At 48.5% G+C, this 21953-nt stretch overlaps 1 protein-coding gene across 10 annotated transcripts in view; it reads right to left on the bottom strand.

Moving 5' to 3' along the window:
- Positions 1-2913: 2913 nt before the first annotated feature.
- SLC8A3 (solute carrier family 8 member A3) overlaps positions 2914-21953 on the bottom strand; it is a 113337-nt gene continuing 94297 nt past the window's right edge. For 4 of the 10 annotated variants that reach the window (XM_054634673.2, XM_077180278.1, XM_054634674.2 and 1 more), the window contains 5 exons: positions 15840-15857; positions 7024-7148; positions 6392-6491; positions 5038-5313; positions 2914-4717 (listed from right to left, as the gene is read on the bottom strand). In XM_054634673.2, the coding sequence (XP_054490648.2) occupies positions 4341-4717; positions 5038-5313; positions 6392-6491; positions 7024-7148; positions 15840-15857 (896 nt within the window). In that variant the 3' untranslated portion in view covers positions 2914-4340. The remainder of the gene's footprint in view (positions 4718-5037; positions 5314-6391; positions 6492-7023; positions 7149-15839; positions 15858-21953) is intronic. The other 6 variants (XM_054634677.2, XM_077180281.1, XM_077180280.1 and 3 more) reach the window with 3 other exon arrangements.

Raw genomic sequence — 21953 nt, 5'->3', positions numbered from 1 at the left:
CTATGCTGGTGGAGACAGGCAGGTAGGCACCATCCCACACCAGCAGCTGAAGCCTGAGGAGGCACATGCAGCTGATGGGGACTTCTCCTGGCAGATGGGGCTGTGGAGAGGCATCCTGTTGGTACTTAGGGATGGAGAGAAGTGGAGGGGTCCTTCCATGCCAGGGACCACAAGTGACCTACAAACCAGTCCAGCAGCCCCAGACATGGAATCAGAAGATATATGAATCATGTTTTGTCTGAGCTTGTCCAGAAGAGTCCTGATCACACCAACACCACAGTAATTGCCAGAAAGGTAACAAGGTCCAATCCACATGCTGCAAATGCCTCCTTCCTAACTTAAAACCTTTGGTCAGTGTCTCTAACAAACACTTCCATTTCTCATTGTACTGTACAATAACAGATTCCTGATGCTTGCACACACTCCTCTTACTAATTCCAGCTTTCTCTGGCTTGGCCCCCCTTGGTCCTGGATCTAAGCCTCCAAAGCTGTGGGAACCAGGATACTTCTGTGCAGCAGTGGCAGAAAACCAGCCCCAATGAGCCCCAACACCCCCAAAAAATCCTCTTGGTCCCATCACTGGAGTCAAAGATGAGCCAGAGACAGAGCTGGAACTTGTGTGTTTGCCCTTAGGTCAGGAGCAGGTGTGCTCTCTTTGGGCAGGAGCTGTCCAGCAGGGCAAGAGGTGGGAAGTGACCCCAGAGGCCCATGGAAGGGGGTGGGAGTGTGCAGGACCCACTAGGGCAGTGGTCTCTTCTGCTTTGCCAAGCTCTGGTTGCCCAAGAAAGTGACATCCAGGGCTGCCTTTCCTATGAGTGCCCAACTGGGAATTCTTCCACCCCACTTGGTCATTTTGCATTGCACTGTGAGGTGCCCAAGCCCCAGTCTCACCTGGAACCCCAGAACTGGAGTTAACATAACACTCATACTGTCAGGCAAAGATAGAGGATTGGGGTTATGGGCTGCAGCAGCTGCCCCTATGCTTCAGAGGGCAGGCAGGAACAGTTCTAGCTCAAGGGCCAATGTAAAGGGCATTTGAGGGTCAGGTGTCCAAATGCAAGTGGAAAAAGTCAGTCAGTGATGACACTGGGTGAGGAGGCAGCATGGTACTGGCCAAAACAGGGACATAGTTCCTGGAGAGTTTTTGGGGGACAGGTGTGGATATCTCTTTGCCAAACTCTTCTTTACCCAAAGGCTGATTTTTGACCAGCACCCATGCAGGACAGCAAAACCTTTGGGGTGCTGTGGGTGCCCTTTGTGGCAACAGTGATGGGAAGCAGCCAGAGGTACCACTGGCCCCACACCATCCATGGCCCTTGGACTACGTCCCCATAGCATAGTAGGCCCCAGGGACAAAGCAGCTCCTTTGATCCCCTTGGCTTTTCTTTCCTGATGTCAGGATGTGTTATTTACTCTCAACCACAGCAGTGATGCAGGGGAGGAGGCAGAAAGGGAAGATGTGCAGCCCAAAGCACAAGGGCTCCTGGGAGGGGCCAGCAGCTGTTATTGCAGGCTGCCATGGGAAGCTGATGGGAGAAACAAAAGGGAAAGATCATCAGCAACAAAAACAGCAGCAAAACCTCTCTGCCAGCTAGACAGGGCCAAGGGCTGCAGGGTCCTCCCAGCAGCACCAAACCAGAGGGCTGGGGTGGTGGGGTGGGGGGACAACCAGACAGAGCCATTTTAACCAAGTCCAGGCAGCTGCCTCAAGGAAAAGAGAAGCGAGCAGAGAGCAAGACCTGAAATGAAACAACAGCTTCAGAAAAAAAATCCCCAAAGGCACCAAACCTGTTGTGTTTTTTTAGCTTGCATATTTTTTAATGGAGTAAAAAAAAATAAAATAAAAGGAACATGCCACAGATGTCAGCCTGGTGCAGATCACCCTTCTGCATGGAGGGCACCAGGGGCCCCATACAGTTCCCTCATGGCAAGCCAGTCCTACCCCACACCCCTTCCCTGCAGTCAGCTGGAGAAGGAAGTGGATAAAAAGCACACAGTGGATACACCACAAGCACAGAAGAAGAGCACAGCAGCACCCCAGGCTGGGCTTTAGCCAGGGATGGCTATGCTGGCACGGGCAAAATAAAAACTCAACAGACTCTGTATGTCGCAGTTAAAAACAGCAACAACACCAATCTCCCCTTGAGAGCTGCATGTTGAACCCCCACAAAAAACATTTGGGGAGACTCTTGTAATTTTCCTTTAGTGTCACACATATGAGCTCTGGGGCTGATGGGCAGTGGCAGCAGCTGCTCTTGGTGGCTGCTGGCACTACTGGAGCCAGAAGGACCAGTGAGCTCAGTGGGAGCCTGGCCTTGGGGGTCTCTTTCCCATCTTTTTTAGGTCCTTTCCCAGAGGCATGGCAAAGGGAGGGTAAGGAGGCAGGGTTGGATACTTGGTAGCTTCAAACCCAGTGGCTTTCACTCATTCTGGGCTCCCACCAACAAAGCTCAGGCTGCTCATCTGAGAAGGATCCCTCTTCTCTGCCTCATGTATACACATTTATATATAGATATCTGGTAAACATTTTGTATGAAAATAAATACTTCATCTGCGTTTTAAGAACCATCATTGCCTCCATCTAGCGACCTGCTATAATGTTACGTCTTTTTGTCCATGACAATCTTGTTCCCATTGCTTTTTCCCTAATCCATGGGCACCTCCTCCCTGCCTCCTGGGGCAGTCAAAAGCACGGCAGCAGGCAGAGCTTTACCCTTTGGCAGCCCCTCTCTTACTTTCTGCCTCCCAAAGTTTGGCTTATTTTAGGGAACTTGATGAAAATGGTTCCCTTTTACAGCACCTGTTTCATGATAGAAGAAATTATCTTCATCTCAAAAACACTTTACAAAGAGTAGGATTTTAACATTCTCTTACAGGGCTCTCAATTAAGAAATATGTTTCTAGATAGCACTGTTTATATAGATATAGGTATAGTTTTTATTTATTTTATTACCAACCCAACATTTCAATTTGCAGTTGTTGATGTAACTTATGACATACTCTCATGGTGGTGGGTTTTTTTCTTCTTTATCCTTAAAAAGAAATGCATTTCAAATTAAAATGATGCTTTTTTGTCTGTCTGGTGTTCCTAAAAGGTATTTGAGATGATGTAGGAGTCCTGATGTGGGTGGCAGTTTTTAAGCCCGTACCTGTCAATGGCCTGGAGACCACCAGCAAGGTGCAGGTGCTGTGAAAAATGGCGTAGCGACAGAATGGAAGCCATGGCACAGCTCTGGGTGGGATGGTGCTGGGAACATATGGGCACACTATCCAGGTTCTCCTGAATTCATTTCCACCTCTGAGCAGGAGGCCCACACAGCCAACCTGCCACCACCACCATCCCAAGGAGCCACTGCTGTTTTCCCTGTCCCCCTTGCTCCCCCCAGGGCAGGATGTTTTATTTCTTTAACAGTTGTAAATTAACATATTTTTCTCTCCCTGCAGTGCCACGAGCTCAAAGTTAATTATACAAAGAGAAATGCCATAGTCAAAATATACATGACACATATTGTATTAGAGGGTTGGGGTTTTTTCTCCTTCCTTTTTTCTTAGCCCAGGCAGGTGATTGAGATGCTACATGCTCCAGCTTTTGTCACTAAATGTGTGTGACTGTGTGTCTGTGTTTGTATTAAAAATATATCAGTCTTGGGATGTTCTTAAAAAAGAAAGAAATGGAAGGCAGCAGGGGAGGAAATGGGTAATAGTGAAAAAGTTTTTTGACTGTGTCACAGTCTTTTGTGGCTTCAGAAATACACATGTTCAGTTCCAGCACTGACGGCAGCTTGAAGCTTTGAGTTTAACTTTTTAACATTTTTTGGATTAAGTAGTAAAAAAGAAAAGAAAAAAAGAATCAGCGTGCTCCCCCAGAACCAAAAAGCAACGAGCAAACAGAAAAAAAAAAGAAAAAAACCCCCACAAATTCCTGAACCAGACTTCTGTAATTCTCAACTAGTAAAAATGAGGAAACATCTCCTTACAGTGGAGGGGTGCTCAGCAGGAAAGGAGATGACCCCCTGTGGGAGAGGTGGCCTTTGGAGATAGTTGAAACTTTCATAATTTCATTGAATAGGGTCAGTGCCTGGGTTTATTGTGTTTTATTTCAACACTTGCCATTGTTGCTTTCTTTTGTACCATTTTTGGATGGGTTTTGTCTCTTTGTTTTTTTCACTCTGTGATGGTTTTGCCCTTCTTGGCACGCAGCTGTCCGACGGTCTGGGCAGCGGCAGCCCCTGACAGACGGCCGTCCGTCCCTCCAGTGAAACTGCGCTTCCAGGACTGGTGTGCGGTGAGGTAACAGAGGAGGGGTCCCTCCCCCGGCAGCACCGTCCCTCCACCACCGCCTAAAACCCCTTGATGTAGCAATAGGCCTCCAGGGTGGCGAAGAGGATGTAGAGCAGCCAGAGGCTGACGAAGAGCAATGTCGTGGCCACTTTGCACCCTCGGGGGCCGCCCAGCTCCCCCCCAAGGTGGGGCCGCCGGCGGTAGAGGAGGACGCTGATGCAGATGAAGGCGAAGATGGTGAAGAGGGTGACGGAGAAGGCCAGGGTGCCTGCTGACACCTGGAACTCCTGCCCCTGCGACGCCCAGTAGATCGCTGCCACTGACCATGCCAGCCCGATGCCCAGGAAGACGTTGACAGCGTTGCTGCCCGTGACGTTGGTGATGGAGGCATCAGCGTACATGTCCTGGACGGCTGCGGCTTTGCTGGCAAAGGTGTCTGGGGTTGAGGGAGGAGGGAAGGAGAAATCACTGGGGGTCCAACAGGAGAAACAGACAACCCTTCATGCCTGGGGGACAAGGGAGGCTCGGGTGTGTCACCAACCAGGTTAGGACACAGACCAAGAGGCGCACAGTCCCCTCCTAGGTTCAGAGATCCCATGTTGCCAAAAAGCAAGGTGCAGACCTTGCCTGGAGTCAGGGCTTTGAGAATACCCTTCCCAGACTAATCCCATCCCATGACAGAGCTTCTCCCCTGAAATCAGGAGCAACTCCAGAGGATTTACCTCCCACCCCATCCCCTCCCCACGGCCACCCCACCTGGTACAGAGGTGCCGAAGGCGACGAAGACAACGGCAGTCACCGAGTCCTTGAGGCCAATGGTGCAGCCAAAGTGGGAGGCGAGGTCGCCGATGACGGCCGTGAGCATGCCGATGATGAGAATGGAGACGATGAAGCAGGCCCAGCCATTGCAGTACTCGGTGGGGGGCACGCAGGCAAACAGCACCTTCCAGAAGACTGTCAGGAAGTGCATCACGTAGTCAAAGCAGGATGGCAGGCGCTCCTCACCAGACTCATCCTCGTCCTCATCACCTGCTGCAAACAACATGGAAGGAGCGGTCCAGCATTCATTCCATTGGGGCAGCTCGTGCTTGTCTCCTCCACCCCAAGGCTCCAGGGATTCTGCTCTACTGGGACAAGGTGGAGTGGTGCTGGCCATGACAGTGAATTCAAGGCACACCATGTCCTTCAGTGATGGATGAGGCTTGGCAAAAAGAATGTCTCCTAGGGACCCCAGAGCCCTCAGGGATGGGGAACAATGTAATGGGATGTTGTACCCACAGAGGAGCAGCCCTGTCCCTGAACACAGGCAGTCACACAGGAGGTAGTCAACCTGTGGTGATCACCATTGAGTGGCATGAAGAAATTATGCGGGCAAGTGATGTTTTGGACCAAAACTAGTGGAAAGTAATAAAATTGGGAAACTGGAGAGATCTTTTAATCCTCCTGCTCCAGAGCACAGGCTGGGCTATCCACTGTCTCCTATACAGCTGGGTGAAAAACACCCCTTTGAGGCAGATGCGAAACCAACCATCAAGGAAAGGTTCAGAAAGATGCCAAACTGCCATTAATGGCATAGATGTGCCTAAAACACCTTCCCCACAGCTGCCTGGCTCTGAAAGCAGTGAGCTCTCTCATCAGACAACAGCTGGCAAGTCTCTGGGCCTCTTCCTTTACCAGCAGCTGCCTCATGAGGCAACATCTCCAGTCTTCATGTGGTAACTCTTCCTACTCCCAGGAACTCTACTGGCTATGACAGGACATCTCAGGACATCTCCCAGTAGGAGCTACCTGCACTGGCCAGGATCCCAGCAAGGATGGGATTTTGCTGCCTGCACACTGCTCATCAGATCACTGAAGCAGCAGGAGCACCATCATCTGACACAGCCTTTGAAAACTGGCCTTCTGGAGGGCTCTGCACCAGAAGATGGATCTCCTGGGCTCCTCACTAATTTACCTGCAAAAGCCCACTATATTTGGAGCAGAGGAGCTCTTTGGACTGGCTTTGCTGATGGGTGACCACAGCTGAGCATTAGTGACCAGGGAGATGCTGTCATTCCAGGATGCATGAATCCTGTGGATGTTCGTATGGATTTTCTGATGTCTCACTCACCTGCGCTCACAGTAATGGCCTCCATGAACTGGTCCCTCCAGGAATGTGTCCCTACAACCAAAGCCAGGTTTGTCTTCCTAATCAGCTTGTCCACGGTGCTCTGTTGTGGGAATAAAGATGCACAGCAGTTAAACCAGCTGCTAGTGGGCAAGGATGATCTTGCAGTACATTGTGGTCTCACAGACCCCTTCCAAACCATAGAAGTGTCACAAGCACTCTCCTACTAGCTAGATTAGGCCATGACTAGGGTTGAGCCCACCTTCTCGCTGGACTGGCTGATCCAGACCTCACCAGAGCCAGCTCGTTTGCCACATCTCAATCCTGAATAGGTTCCTTCTTCCCTCAACCCCGCCTCACCAGAGACAGCTTTGCTCCTGCATCCTCCTGCCCACTGGCTTCTTCTGCATCCATCAGGGCCTTCTTGCCTTTCTCTGTCCACCCCCACCAACCAGCAGCTGCTACTTTTGACATTTCTTGTAGACTTCATCCACCCTTAGCTGCATTACATACTTCTTTTCCTCTCTCAACAACCTTTTCCAGCACATGCTGCCTCCTCAGTCCTGCTCTCCAAGGCTGCTCGACAGTGCCACATGGCTTTCCCCTCCTGGAGGACCCCTAGGACACCTACTGACCTTGAACTCATAGGACTCCTCAATGATGACTTCCAGTTTGGGGTGCTCGCCGAGTATTGGTTTGCCCATCTCTGCTATTCTCTTGGCTTCCTCCTCTTCTACTGTCATCTTCCGCTCAGCCACCTCTGTGAAAGCAAGGCCAACACCAAGCTGTGGGCAGCAGCCCTCCAGGACCTCCAGGGCACCATGGGGGCTTGTCTGAAAGGCCTGAACATGGGCTGCTGCAGACTCCTCACAGCAGTTTGGGGGGCAGTGGTGGGGTGTTTGACCACAGAAACAAAGGACCGAGATTTCTGAATATCAGTCACCAAGAGCATAAGCAATGTGGTTTTAATTTATTAACAAAAAAACCCTTAAATGTTTCTTCAGTCTGCATTGGTGCTCTCAGTTGACACCCACTCTCCCATCACCCCTGCAGCAGCCACAGTTTTGGGGAGAGCAAGGTACCAAACCATTCTGCCATTTGGCAGAAGTGCCCTTTAAGACCCTTCTAACACCCTGACATGCTCCCTCATTTGAATTAACAAGAGACAGAGCCTTTTTTCCCCCTTTGAGTAGAAAATCATGGGTGGCTCCTTGTGCCACTCAGTGCTTGATCTAACACTCAGACACACAGTCACAACCACACGTAAACCACACATGAATTGGAAAAATGAACAAGTAATGAAACAAGTAGTTTTTTCCATTCATAATACTGCAAAGGTGCTAAGGCACTGGAACAGGTTGTCCAGAGAAGGTGTGAATACCCTGTCCCTGGAATTCCAAGACCAGGTTGGATGTGGTGTTTGAACAGCCTAGGGAAAGGTGTCCCATGGGAGTGGGGTTGAAACCAGATGATCTTTAAGATTCCTTCCAACACATTCCATTCTGTACTTCCGTATTTAGTTTTTGCTGAAGGAAAGTAAACCAGGACCCTGGGTCAGCAGCATGCTGAGATGACCCTGTGTCAGGCTCGATCTCGCTGATGACCCAGCTAACCCAGCAAGGTGCCTCAAGAGGGTTCTGGTTGCCCAGATGGCAAGGAGCATCCCAACCAGCTGGAAGGGTGCCTAGGCCTGGCCCAGGTCTTGTCTTCCACCCACAGCCTAAGTGCAGGAAGATGCTGATGAGCTCTCTGTAAAACTGACACCTCAAGAAAGGGGCTGGCTTTCCCCTGGCTTTCCCGTGCCTGAGCAGTCAGGGTGTACAAGCTCCAATACAGGGCCCAGCTGAGCCTGGTAGTGCAAGCTGGAGCTCTTTAGAACCTGGGAGGGCATATCACCAAGGCAGAGCATCTTGTTCTGGCTAAGCAGTGGGTCAGATGTTACCTGAGGTTTCCTGCAGAGCTTACAAATGCCCAGGTAATGCCTCAGACGTGACCAATCCCATGTGGACTCCAACAGATCTCATACTACACACTAGAAGTCACATAGAAATTATGCAGTCACAGGGAAATCTATTTATAAACTCTGACTTCTCTCTTCATCTGCCTGGCTAGATTGACTGCAAAGGCTGTAAGCCTTGCCAGACCTCCTGTGGCAGGTGACATTATTATAACCCATCACAGAAACAGAAAAGTTGCATCCATCATTTAAAATCAATGATGTACATCAAAACCCTCACTGCCTAGCTCCAAGACAGCATCATCTGGATTTAGGAACCCCTGTAAGTTTAGAAAAAAATTGCACAGACAGAGGAGCACAGCACCTGGAGAAAAAGAGATTCAATGCAGGGGGATGCAGGGGGCACACCTTTTCACTGAAAAGGTAGTTAAGATCAGAATGGGCTGCCCAGGAAGGTGGTGGAGTCACCATCCCTGGAAGAGATCAAGAAAGAACTTGATGTGGTACTTAGTGCTATGGTTTAGTTGACATGGTGCTGTTTTGTCAAAGGTTAGACAATGATCTTGGAGGTCCTTTCCAACTTTAATGATTCTATAGTTCTATGATTCTTTGAAAATGTTCTGCTTTACACTACACTTGGAGGCATGAACTGATGATTATCAAGAACAAGATGTAAGGTACTTGTATTCAGTGGAACAAGGAGTCTCATATCATGTACATCTCTTTTTCTAAGACACAGAACAAGAAAGTCCAGTGTCTTGCTCTGCCTGGGAGTGTGTGAAGATAAGCTGTGTCCATCAATGAAAATGCAGGTGGCTCACACATCATTTGCCATAGCACTTATGACATGACTTTGCTTCTGTCTGAGCTCCTCATAACCTGAAGGTCAGGGGGAAAGGCACCCTCAGCTCCACAAAACCCAGCTTGGCAGATGAGCTTGAGCACATGCTGACATATGCTGACAATACAGAACTGAGCAAAAGCACTACGGCCATCCCAGAAGGGTTGCAAAGCCCAGACTTGGTTGACAGTGTGACTCACTACAACCTTCCCTGGAATAAACACATCTGAAAAGCTGCAGTCACAGTTGGCGGCACAGTCCCTTAGGCTCCTGCCCGCTAGCTGCAGTTGCAGAGCGCAGAAAGCAAATGCCTGGAATCTGAGGAAATGCTCTGAAAATAGGGAATATCAGGCAGCATTTCCTCAACTTAATAACTCCAGGAGAAATGATGCAATGAAACTTCAATCCCCAATCTAACTGATTACAAAAGCCTTTGGCATGGTAAGAGAACATAGAGTCTCACGCAAATGTTGTGCCTCTAGGCAAGGTTGAACTGCAGGCAGGTCTGGAGGCACATGCAATGCAGCAAGTTTTCTTATCTCCACAGGAAATGGTATCCAACACAGCTTTATCCCAGAACCTGGCATCTTGCTTATGCTAGTTTATGTACTTGCACTAGGCAGGACAGTGGAAGATGTGAATCCCTCCCTGAGGAGGAAGATCTCCTGCGTCTCCTCTCTGTGTGTGCCACATCCAGGGCGGTTGGGCAGGCTGCATGGGAGTGCCTGCCTGTGTTCACAGGACCTTCCCCTTCTGGCATGTGGCTTTGATGTCTCTGCAAGCCACCTGTGGATCACTTACTAATGCAACAACCAAGGCAATCACTTGCCAGGAAGCTCTTAGAGTAAATCAAGCAACACAACCATGTCCAAGAGTGTCTGTCAGCCTAGGGGCTACATGCTATCATGAGCACAGGACCAGAGACCCCACAAGGTGAAGGTGGTGGGAGTCTGCTATTCCAGAAGGCACCTTGCCAGCAGACTAAGTGCTACCAGAGGCACCTTCAAGCCCTAGGTAAGCCACTCGGAGTGAAGAGACAAACTGACTGGCAAAGGAGACCTTCAGCCTATTGACAGCACACCCAGAGAAACATGAATAAGGGAGGCACTGATGTCACCTCCTCTTCCATGTGTACGGTGAACAGGGCGCAGACAGAAGAACATGGGCACCCAAGATGGCACATCAAAGGGCATCCTGTGGGGACAAGTGATTGAACATGACTGCCCAGCTAGGTCTTTCAATGTCAGCTGCAAGCAAACCATAGGAGAACAGGCACAGGGAGCACGTCCAAATGGGTACCTCATAGAAATGTTAATAGTGGAAGCTTTTGGATAAGGAAGAAAGAAGGTAATTCCTTAATGTCTCATTAAAATTCAGTCACATTTGTGAACGTGCAACAGGAACGTAAAGCACAGAAACCTGACCTAAACCTAAATTTCAAAGGTGCATCTGAAAATATTTAAGCTGCCATTGTATTTTCACTGAGGCTCCATCCTAATGTAGGAGAAAAACACAAGACGCCTATGTCAGTACTGTACTGGATCTTGCTCAATGTACTTATGCAAGTGACCCATAGGTGCTAAATATGAGGCTGCTGACTGTTCTCTGAAATTAAGGCAGTGGCAGGAAAGACAAATTTAGGAGCCCAGCTGATATTTTTTCTCCAGAACCTATACTTGCCATACAGTTAATGTGGGCTGAGCACCTTCAAAGAGCAATATGAAGCACCTACATGATTCCAACAATTCTGCCCACCTATTGTTTAGGACACATGAGCATCTTGGGGTGGGAATCAGTGTCAACCTCTGCAAAACACCAGATCCCATCCTAAGCCTGCTCCAGGCCTGTTGGGTCTGCCTGTTTCAATGGGATGCTGAGGGCTGAGCTGAGCCTGTGTGTACTGACCCAACAGCTGAGAAGGAATAAACTCTTGCACAAACCCCAGTGGCGGAGAACAATCCCAATGCTCTGGCATTTCAGGGAAGCACTTCAGCCAGCACAGGGTGCACCAGCCTGCCTACAGAGCCACAGGAGGTTGCTATCCTCCCTTGCTTCCATAAGTCCTTGCAATCCATCAGGCTGCTCACTTGCTGCAAGTGTGGAATATGCTCCCACACAGTCTGGTGTAGGGCTGGGCTCTTGGAGGGCTCCTCCAGGAAGCAGAGACAGGACATCCGTGATGTGTGTCACACATCACCCCAGTATGGCCGCCTGCAAAGAAGACTACCAAGGGCTGAGATAAATAGAACACAAAGTAGGGGGAGCGAGGATGGGGGGGGATTGTATGTTGGGAGAGAGATTTTAATTTGGAAGGTCAAGTCTGTCAAGGTGAATGCTGCCAAGCTGCAGCTTAATTATTAACTAGCCTGATTTCTGTTTGTATCTGCATCAGTACCTACTTTTCAATGCGGATTGCACCCTGGACTCCCTGCTGTCAACTCCAATTAAGCCTGATAAGGTCTGGCTCTGCCTATCGAGAACAGAGCTTGCCAGGACCTTCTGGGCTGCCTCTACCTCCTCCCTGGGAAGGAGAAGGTGGCCAGAGAGGGGTCCCCTAGACCCTGTCTGCTCTGGCACCTAGGTATGTGCTACCATTGAGTGTTACAAACCTCTCTGGGCAGCAGGAACACACACAGGCTGCTGAGGCCAGGCAAGCTGGGGCTGCTGTGCCAGCTGCTGCACCAAGGTACCCTGCTCCTGGTGCCAGGGAGCCAATGAGGTAGAGAGAATATGCTACAAGCAAGTGAGACAACAGGTGTGGTAAAATCAAAGGCTGGGTGGGAGGAATGAGGATCAAGTACGCTTTTGCTTGGGCTGTACCAACAGCCACAGCTGATACCCACTAGGTGCTGGACTGTGCAGGAAGCAAGAGGATAAACCACTCCATGCCCTCATTCTGCCTTGTTCAGACCCTTAAAGCTACGACAGACAAGAGGGCTGAGCAGCTCCTGGTTATGGTCCTGCCACTGCTGTGCTCTGCAGCCCTGGGCATGTCTCTGCCATGCTCACTGCCCAGCTTTCACCCCACATCCCTCTCAGTCTGTTTCTCTCAACTTATGTCCGCAGGGCCATCCCAGGACTTGAGCTGCAGTGATCTGCAAAGCACTTTCAGACCTGCATATGACAGGCCATTTCTTGGGGTCAAAATACTGTAAGCATAGCCCCATCTCATTGTATTTCTTCCAGGGAAAGGGGAGCACTGAGCTATGTTCCCATATCATGCACTGCTTGCCCGCTCAACCTCCTTCAGAGTTGGGAGGGAATCAAACAGGAACTAGACATTGCCTATGGCCTCCTGGCCACATTATAAATCAAAGTTAGACAAAGTCCATTTCTATGGTGTAATCTGCCCACTGCATCTTTTGAGCTGAAGCAGGCAATGGGAAGGCCCTGTAACACCATCAGAGAGGTAGATACTCATCACCTAGGCAATGCTGCAAAACTACCAAACCATGGACAAGTTTGTGTTCCCTGACACCTGCTGAATAAATTGGACTAAAACCAGCAATGTATTCATGAAAGATTGCTTTGAAGGCCATTTCACACTCTTCAAGCTATCTTGTCTCCATCCATTTCTGGAGTAGGCTTGTATCTGCATGAAGGTCACCCCTTTTGGACACTATGCTGCTACGAAAAAATTAAAACAATTAAAATAGGATCTTTTTTGTTGTGGCTTAATAAGAGACAACCCTGGCTAAACAAAGTAAATAGAGAGCATGAATGAGTTCCTCTCTCCAGTGCATTGTCAAGCTGTCAGTCACAAGTGGAGAAGACTTCTGGCTAAAAGACACTCTGGCTTTGGAGATTAGCATATGGATATGCCCTTTACAGAAGCACATGTCCACATACAAGCACTGGCAGCCTAGGCTGCCTTCTAAAATGTAAGGAATCTGCTTACTTAGCCCTGAAAGCTATTCTTGAGACATGATACATCCCATGTACATGCCCAGCATTCCTTAATGGTAACTGGGAAATGATACACATTCATGAGAGGGAGGCTAAGGCATAGGGCTGGGAACTGAGCATTATTCCACTCCTGGCTCTGCCTTGAGATTGCTGCTGACATGACCATCCCTGACTGGCCAGACAACTGGCATCTCTGCTCCTCAGTCTTTCCCACTGCTAAGTGGACATGGGAGTTTTAACGCATAAATAAAGAAATATATTTAGACGTATTTTCTTGGAACTTGATGAGTATATAGAAATGATGATATAGAAGTATATACCATATAGATAATTCCATAGCCCTTTAAAGACCTAGATATTTAGAGCCCAAGAATTTTCAAGCAAAGGCTGTGCCCAAGCTTTCAGTGACTTTTGCAAAGGCTGGAAAGACCTTGAGAGCAGCTCTTCTACTGCTGGCAAAGGCAGGGACAACTGGAGTACCTTTGCACTTTGGTATCAAGTATTTCCCTGTATAAACAATATACAGAGTGATAAAAGAGAAGGTCAAGAAACCCCCAGACTCTCAAGTCTCTCCACAGCTATGCCATGCTACTCTGAAGCCTGAACAGTTGGTGTTGGACACATGGCCAAGTGCTGCATGGCCTTGCAAGTCTGGCTCAGAGAGAGAAGAAATTTGGAAGAAATAAAGGCTGAGCAGAACCAGTGCCCTGCCCAATTACTTCACCTTGTGTAAAATTCACATCCCTGTTTTCCTTGGGAGAGCCCTGCCAGGCTGGGGGGGTCAAAGTCAGGATCCCTCATTTCTTCCCAGGTAAGGGCTCTTGGGACAAGAGAGGCATTGTCACTTGGGCTCATCCATCAGGGTACCCACACTTTCTGTAAAGAGAAGGGATTACTCTTGTGAGCAGGGGCTGTGCAGCTGCTGGCCCTGCAGGGGCTGCCAAAGCGGTGCCATGGGAAGAGGAATGCCCCAGGGCTGCAGAGGAGAGCCAGGACACCCAGCAGTCCAGTGACACATCCCCAGGAATGGGATGCTGCCCAGGAAGAGCTGTGCAAGCTGCTCCAGGAGGCAAGGGATGAGGTGTGGGACTGACAGATTCCACTGGAACATTCAATAATGCAGTTTTTAAACAAAGATTCCCGTGCGCCAGTGTAACCTAAATCCAACATGACATGGACTAAACGAGGACGTCGCTTCTCTCCCCACTGATTAGCCCTGATTGCTGCTGAGTGACACTCCAGCATGTGCCTGCTTGCTGGCTGCTGCTGGATTGAAGCACGCGTGGGGGCCAAGCACCACGAGCCAAGCGCACGTCACATGCACAGAGAGCACCCTGAGGCAGCTTGGCAAGGGGGGCACCCCAGGGACCCCTCACCAGACAGAGAGGAGGCTCCCCCTTACAAAAAGTAACTTTTCATAGCTGGTGACCAAGTTCTCCAGTAACAGCTGCCAAAAGCAATCAGGCTGGATCAAAACAGAGGGAGGAAAGTTATGTTATTTTAATAGGAATTATTTGGTTCCCAGGGTTCTGATCAAATTAGGCAGCTACTGAATTAAAGCAATGAAATTACTGGGAAGGAGGCTGTGCTCAACTTATTTCCAGTCCTCCCCGATCTGAAGAGGTAACAAAGGAAACTGTCCAAACCATTCCAAGGAGTTTTCCATAAACACCCTAAGCTGGTATTTGGGGAACTGGGGATTTCTGCCTGCCACTAGCAATTTTCTAATTAGTCCAATAGAGGGCTCAGGACATCCCCTGTGCAGCAGATTTGGCATCCTCTGAAAAGGGGCCAGACTGAAGCCTGCGTGGCAGATGCTGCTCCTTGGATTTGCAGCACAGCTCAGGCATCATGAATGCTTTGGTTTTCAGGCCTGCTCGCAAACCTGTGGGATTTCAAGCTCCTCTCTTCACCCTCCATGCCCACCCTTATCCTTCAAGAAATGCTTCTTTAGTGGAAATTGAACAGTAATCACATCTGGAATTGAAGGAATAACCACAATACAGGAGGCATACACTGCACCACAACTGCACCACAGTGGGATAAAGACAGACCAGTGTAATGGGGATTTCAGGCAAGGAAGAGGGGCTCTGTATTAATACACATGAAATCCTGACACAGGGACAGGAGATGCAGAGTGCAGAACCAGAGCTGAGGGTGAGGAGGGAAATAGTGCTGATCACATTCTGGTACTACTGCTCTGGTGCTGGGCACACCCTGGGGACCCCCTAGGATGGGAGGTGGAGAGCACAGGGGAGAAGGGACTGAGGGGTGACATGTGACCCTCCATGGGAAGGGGACACCTGCACAACCTTGTACCCTTACCCACCCCAAGCAACACTGTCCCACACTGTAGAAATGCCACCTCCCTGCAGAAATCCCTGTCTTCCCCTGTGCATCAGCACAACCCAAGCACCAGAGCTGCCTAAAGAGAGTCTCAAGTCACAGCTTCAGACCAGGTATAGTTGCCTGTGTTGCTTTGCAACTCTGTCTGGATCATTTCCCCCAAACTGCCAGGAAAAATGTGGAATATGGGAAATGCTCTTAGATGTCAGTCAATCAATCAACCAATCAGTCAGTCAATCAATCACTGTTATTTTCTTAATTGTACTGCTCTTAACTAGACCAGACACAAACATCATGAGCTGAGGTTGTCTACAACACAGCAAACACAAGCAGGGAGGCTCTGACCAAAAGGGACAAAAGGAGAGCCAGAGAAGCCAGAGGAAAGGAGAAAAAGCACTTACCTTGTGTGAGCAGTAGGGCTGTGGTGAAAGAACATGAGAAAGACAGAGAGAGAAAAGAAAAAGAGGGAAGAAGTTAATATGTACCAGGAAAAAGCTGTTCTGCAGATGAAGGCTGTCAGTGAGCAATGGACATGGCGCAAGGCAGCGTGCAAGCTCACCAGGGCTGCATGGTGGGCACAGGCTGGGGAGCAGACACCACAGCAGCAAGATGGAGAGGAGACTGGGGTGCTCCAGTGAGCACCACGGCACTGGCTCCCCAAAGTCACCCCTTCCCCCCAACAAAGGCAAAGGGATGGGATGCAGCGGGGGGAAGTGGCAAAGAGGGAAAAGGAAAGGGGAGAAGGAGGGCAGCTACACTTGCCACCGGGGCCTGACACAAGCCAAACTGACCCAAAGGCGTGGGAGGTGCCCCTGCCTAAGCTGGGTATGTGTGGTTGTGGCAGGGCTTGGCACAACTGAGGAGCCCCAACAAACCTGTAGGTACTGAGAAGAGAAGGTGATGGGCAGCTCATTGAGAAGAGCAGCATCAGAGGGAGGCACTGATTAAACAGATGGCCTCCAATGTTAAAAGGGGCAGGGGTAACACAGCTATGCATCATCCCCCAGGATGGTGCCCTGGCTCACCTACACCTATCCCACACCCCACAGGCACCACTTTCAGAGGCTCAGGGTACCTAGACGAGCTTAGCCACATGTAGAGCATCACTGTTTCTGTCCTCCTGGATCTCTTTGTTCCAAATTGCTGATCCGCCTGACAGTGCTGCATGGACACAGGCCATGCAACATTACCATAGTGGGATGCAACTGCCTGTCAGGAAATGTGACTTCATGGTCTCAGGAAATGTGACTGCATGGTCCTCTGAGATTTGAGGTGGGAGGAAAAGAGGAGAAAGGAGAGAAGGTCCTTGCAAGAGATGACCTTACCCTGGCTCTCCATAAAGACACAGTCCAGCCCCTTTGGCAGTGACCCCCTGACCCTCTCTTCTCTTGATTTCTCCACTCCCCAGAGCTGTCACAAAGAAACATCTGGCTGGATCCCTCTGAAGTATAACCCACAGACAGCCACAGCTTACATCCAGGTATCAAACCAGCTGCAGCTGAATCCATATAACTAAAAATCTCAAACACTCTTTGAGAGGGGCCAAGCACCAAAGCTTTAACTTCTATTTGTTTTTCAAACAGCAAACCAATCCCTGAAGACTTGGTTGCATGTGATGACAGTATTGTAATTACTAACACTTATTATCATGCACTTTTAGTCTCAGAAGCTTAAAACTCTGTACAGAGTCAGTATTAACAGCCCTATTTGACAGATGGTGAAGCAAGCAAAAAGAAGCTAAAGGGAACATTTTGCAAACTCAGAAGTGGGCTGGAGTCCAAAAGTGCTAATTTTCCCAGCCTTGCCGGTTCGGACCTCTGAAAAGCAGGCACTTTTATATAGATGCACCCAATTGTATCTGTGCCATTTGAAAGTGATTTCCTAAGCAATTTATCAAAGGTCGCACAGCACATCCATGGCAGAGCCAGGGAAACTAATCCTGAGTCCTGACACCCAGTCACTTCCTTGCTCTGTTGAGCAGCAACCATGGGCATGGCTTTCCCAACAGAGAGACACTGACCCAGTCAAGATCTTCATCCACTGATCCGTCTCCTCAGCTGGAAGAAGTGTGGGCAACCCAAGAGATCTCCCTTGTCCATGTGGGCAGGTAGAGGCACAGTGAAAGGTGAAATGAAGAGGCTCCTTGCTGAGCAACCCTTCTGTTTCAGGGTCAATTCCTTTTGAGAGTCAAAAACTTTGGGGAAACTATTCACGAGTACATTCTGCATTAGGTAGAGTGCCACTGAGCCACAAGATGCAAAGGGATGTTTGCTCTGCCTGCACCTCCTGACATCCACACAGCTCTCCTTGAAGTCTCCAACAGGCTCATCAGTACCCCTTGTAGCATGACTCTGGAGATTCCTTATAGCTCTGTCCTGCTGCAGTTCATGCTGTCATGTGACCTTCTTACTGTTCCATGGTCTTCTGGCTCTCCAGACAATGTACAGAAATTTAATTTGCCTTTTGCAATTACAAGCATTAGTACAATGGGTCAATTTGGTGTTCAAATGTAATATAATGAAATATTACTGGGACCCTAAGCTACTGTGGCTATTAAAAAAAACCATTGGTTCCTCATGTTTGTTAAAACTGTTATTATACTGCTCTGGGATTTGAGTTTATTTTTTTCCCCATTTCCTTGTGAGCCTGAAAAAGAACAATTTTTCTCCCTTTCACTTATGATATGATACATGAATATTTGAAGAAGCCTATAAAGCTATGAATGAAACATCAAGAATACACCATGCAGAAAGCCAAAGGATTCTTCTGTCTTTATATTTCTGAGTGAATGCTGTGCATGCAAGCAAGAAAATGATTTCACGGACTAAAGCTTTCTTCCTGCACACACATCTGCTAATGTGCCCTTAGCCCTGACCTGTAATGTTTACTGACAGCCCATCTGGGGATGCTGTACCTGTACCAGCTTCACTGATGGCCTCCGTGCTGCTCCCATCCCACAAGCCTCCCTCCACTCTCCCCAGCCTGGGCTGCATCCCTCCAGCCCTCCCCAGGGCACCTCTCCCTCTGCTGCACTGTTGCTCTGCACATCACGCTCCTTATGGGGCCAAGCCAGGCCACCTCACTGCTCTTGGCATTTCAGGTAGTCTCAGAGGCTTAACATGTGTACTCTTACAGGGAACTGCTAAAATTAGCTCAGCAGCCAAATCCAAAATAGCAGTCCCAAGTATCCCTTAGCTAACCCTTGCATGGTGTGACTGTGGACAAACACGTGTGCCTGCAGATAAGGGGGCTGTGACGCTGACTCACCCAGGAGGACCCACAGCCTTTAGCTCTGGATCCCTGCTCCTCCTTCACTGGGGTTTCTCTTCCCTGAAGGCTTGGTTTTGACTAGGTGAAGTCAAAATTGCATGCATGAACTCTGCTTCCCTTGCCACCCCTGAAAATGGACAATTTTAACCTGAATTTTAAAAAGCTGCTAAAAATCTGTGTACTACTAAGCCATTTATTCTGCATGGTTTTGGCATACTTTGAGGTCAAATTCTGCTGTGATATGCATGTTGGCGTGGGTTACAGATCAGGAATTTCATCACCTCCTGTGTTAACTCCAAAAAGCTTAAAGCAAGCGGAACCAGGCTTGGGATTGAAGCAGACCAGCAGTCCAGCAATCCTGTGTTTACAGCAACCGGATGTGCTGAATGTGTATCCCAGCCTTTTTCTAAACAGTGAAACATTTTTCTCTGCTGTTTACCTCACTGAGAGATTTGACTATGCTGCATGCTTTATTCTGGACGCATTCTTCATTAACATAAATCTTTTCTAATCAGTATCCCTAAAGAGTCAGAGAAGCCACTGTGTAGATAAGAGGATCCTTGTTAAAGGCCTGGGATTTAGAGAGGGAGTTGCAATGAGAGAGAGGAGGATGAATTTTGAGGAAGTTCTCAGTCCCACAGCAGGGCAGTCAGAGGATGTCACAGGCAAAGAGAACACACTGCCTCCACCCCCTGCACACTCAAAGGTGACCAGGAAGTGCCCATGTGAAACACAGGCTCCCTTCCCAAAGAGATAATGGTCCCCCATCTCCCAGATGTAACTGTCCGCAGGCTCTGCCTCCAGATTTGCTCACTGAGGTGAGTATAATGTTTCCCTAACAGATTGTGAAGAGACCTAACATGGGGTTTTTTACAGGCTAAACAAGGCAGAGATTTTGCAGCATTAGCCTGAATGCTATTATTATTGAAGTCAACAGCAAAGCTCTTGCAGACTCCAAGAGACTCCTCTCCATCAGGAGAATAAGGAGCATTCAGCCTTATCACAGAGCTGTGAGCAAATTATTAAACCTTGAGGGAATGAGGTAACAACAATCTAACATTTTTTTCCTACTCTCATCAGCAGCTGATGGAGTTGATGAAGGAGTTTCTTAGCATCTGTTCACACTTCAGAAAATTGCAGCACATGTATCAATACAGCTTACCTTAAACAGGTATAGATCTTTGTAACAAGTCAAATAATTTTATCAATATTTTGATATAGATAACTTGATGGATTAATCCAAGCTGGGAATCCTTCCTTCTTTGCAATTCAATCCTTTCTCTGTGACTCCCAGTCACATCCTCCCTCTGGGCACAAAGCTTTACCATCAGAGGTGCTGACACTTCATTAGAAGGAGATGTGCTATGAGATTTGTCTGCACCAGTTGATTCTGTGCTGGGAGAGCTGAGAAGACTTCAGACAAAATCCTCCCAAGCCAGGGCATGCCACTCAGCTGATAGCAGTGTTTGCCAGCCATCTGCACAGCCATTTCCAGCAAAGTCATATCTTGTGGGAGACATGCTTTCTGAAGCAAAACTTCACATGAAGGTTGTCAGTCCCTTTCACAAAACATAACCCTCAGAGTCAGCCTTCAGGTATCAGCCCTGACGTTGAATCTGCCACCACTGTGCCATGAATTCTCACAAGCTGATTCCCAGTAATCCTCATGTAACATATTTTTCCAAATGCCATTTGCACCATTATCTGCAATCAAGTGAAATCTTCCAAAGTAGCCTCACTTGCCATTCAGGCTGTATCAACACTAAGATTAGCCACAATTTAAGCAGATGAGCAACTTCATCTAGGGAATGCAAAGCAAGTTCTTCTCCTGTAATCCAGGGCTGAGGAAAAACTGTAAAAGCTGATGTGTGAAGAAAGTATTACTCCAAAATCTTGCTGGGACAGCAGCAAAATCTGCATTCTGAGTTGTGAGCTGACATGATAGCAGAGATGCTATGAGAGCAAGAGTCAAACCAACAGACAGCATCTCTTCATAGAGGAAGACACTCACTTCCCTGCAGGAATCCTTTAAAAAGGTGCTGACAAAAGGATGCCCAGAAATATGGTGAAGAGAAGTGTCAAAATCCTTCAGCACTCAGTAAACAGGGATTCAGGTTATATGACTTTGCATATGGAGGAAAGGTGAGACAAGAAGGATTTGAAGATTAATTTCTTAGAAATGGAAAGGACAAAAAAAGTCAGGAAACCTGGAAAATGGCCAGGAGGATAGAGAAAAGCAACATTTACCATCCTGGCCAAGCAAAGAATATGAATCTCTCTCTTTGATTTCTTTTTACTCATTCACTTAGATACAACAAGCTTGCAGCAAGCACCATCTTTGCCAGTGCTCTGTGCATCTGATATGCCACTACTGAGTCAGCACTGGTCGTCATCACAGGCCAGGCTGGCAAGATACCAATCTCAGATCTGTTCTCATCTCTTTGAATTATTGGAGCACATCAACAAAAAGAGCTGCTTTAGTAAAACTACTTGATGTGATTTGTTTGGATGATCAGAAAGACTTTGAAAAACTCCAGCTGCAGAAAGTGATTGATGAAAAAGAACAGATGACCTGTGAGACAAAGCAGATGTAGCATTTATGTAGCAGAAGTAAGTAAGTGGTCAGCTCTTCTTACAGCAAGGGTTAACAGCTGAGTGTCCCAAGGCTCAAAGCAGCATGACTCATGTAACTGGGGATGAACAGTGAGGAGCAGCATCTGCAGATGATGCAAAATGTTCCAGTTCAAAGGCTGTATCGGTGGCTGGTCTGCATTTTTTTATGCAAGCCCTGGTCAACCTGAAGACAGGCATTTGTGTTTGCATCACCACAGGAACACTTCTGTGTAGAGATGATTTTTCCTCCAGTAAGGTGCTAGCAGATGCAGAAAGCAAGAGCAATAGGATGAATGTCATGCTGAGTTCTGGCCCTCACAGAGACTATCCTGGAGACCCCTGTGGCCCACAGCTCTGATCAGGGCCAAGGAGAAGTTCCCTTGACTGGAGGTGACTGCTTTGTATTGGCAGGTGTACAGGACAGCACAGACAGTAATGCAAATCAACCGTGTGATAGTAAGCCCTGCTCCCACCTGCCATCCTCCTCCACTGCATGTCTATCAGGAGCCACTGCCACCACAGCCTGCAGCAACGTGGGTACCCTCAGGGACAGCACACTGGGTCTGAATAGCACCAGGCTCTGGACCAAGTTCTGCATCCCAAAATAAACCACTCAAACTCTGCCCCAGGCT

Source organism: Agelaius phoeniceus, chromosome 6 (assembly GCF_051311805.1).
Source record: "Agelaius phoeniceus isolate bAgePho1 chromosome 6, bAgePho1.hap1, whole genome shotgun sequence".
NCBI classification, from domain to species: Eukaryota; Metazoa; Chordata; class Aves; order Passeriformes; family Icteridae; genus Agelaius; species Agelaius phoeniceus.
The sequence above is the reverse complement of the archived record's forward strand: the minus strand, read 5'-3'. Positions and strand labels throughout refer to the sequence as shown.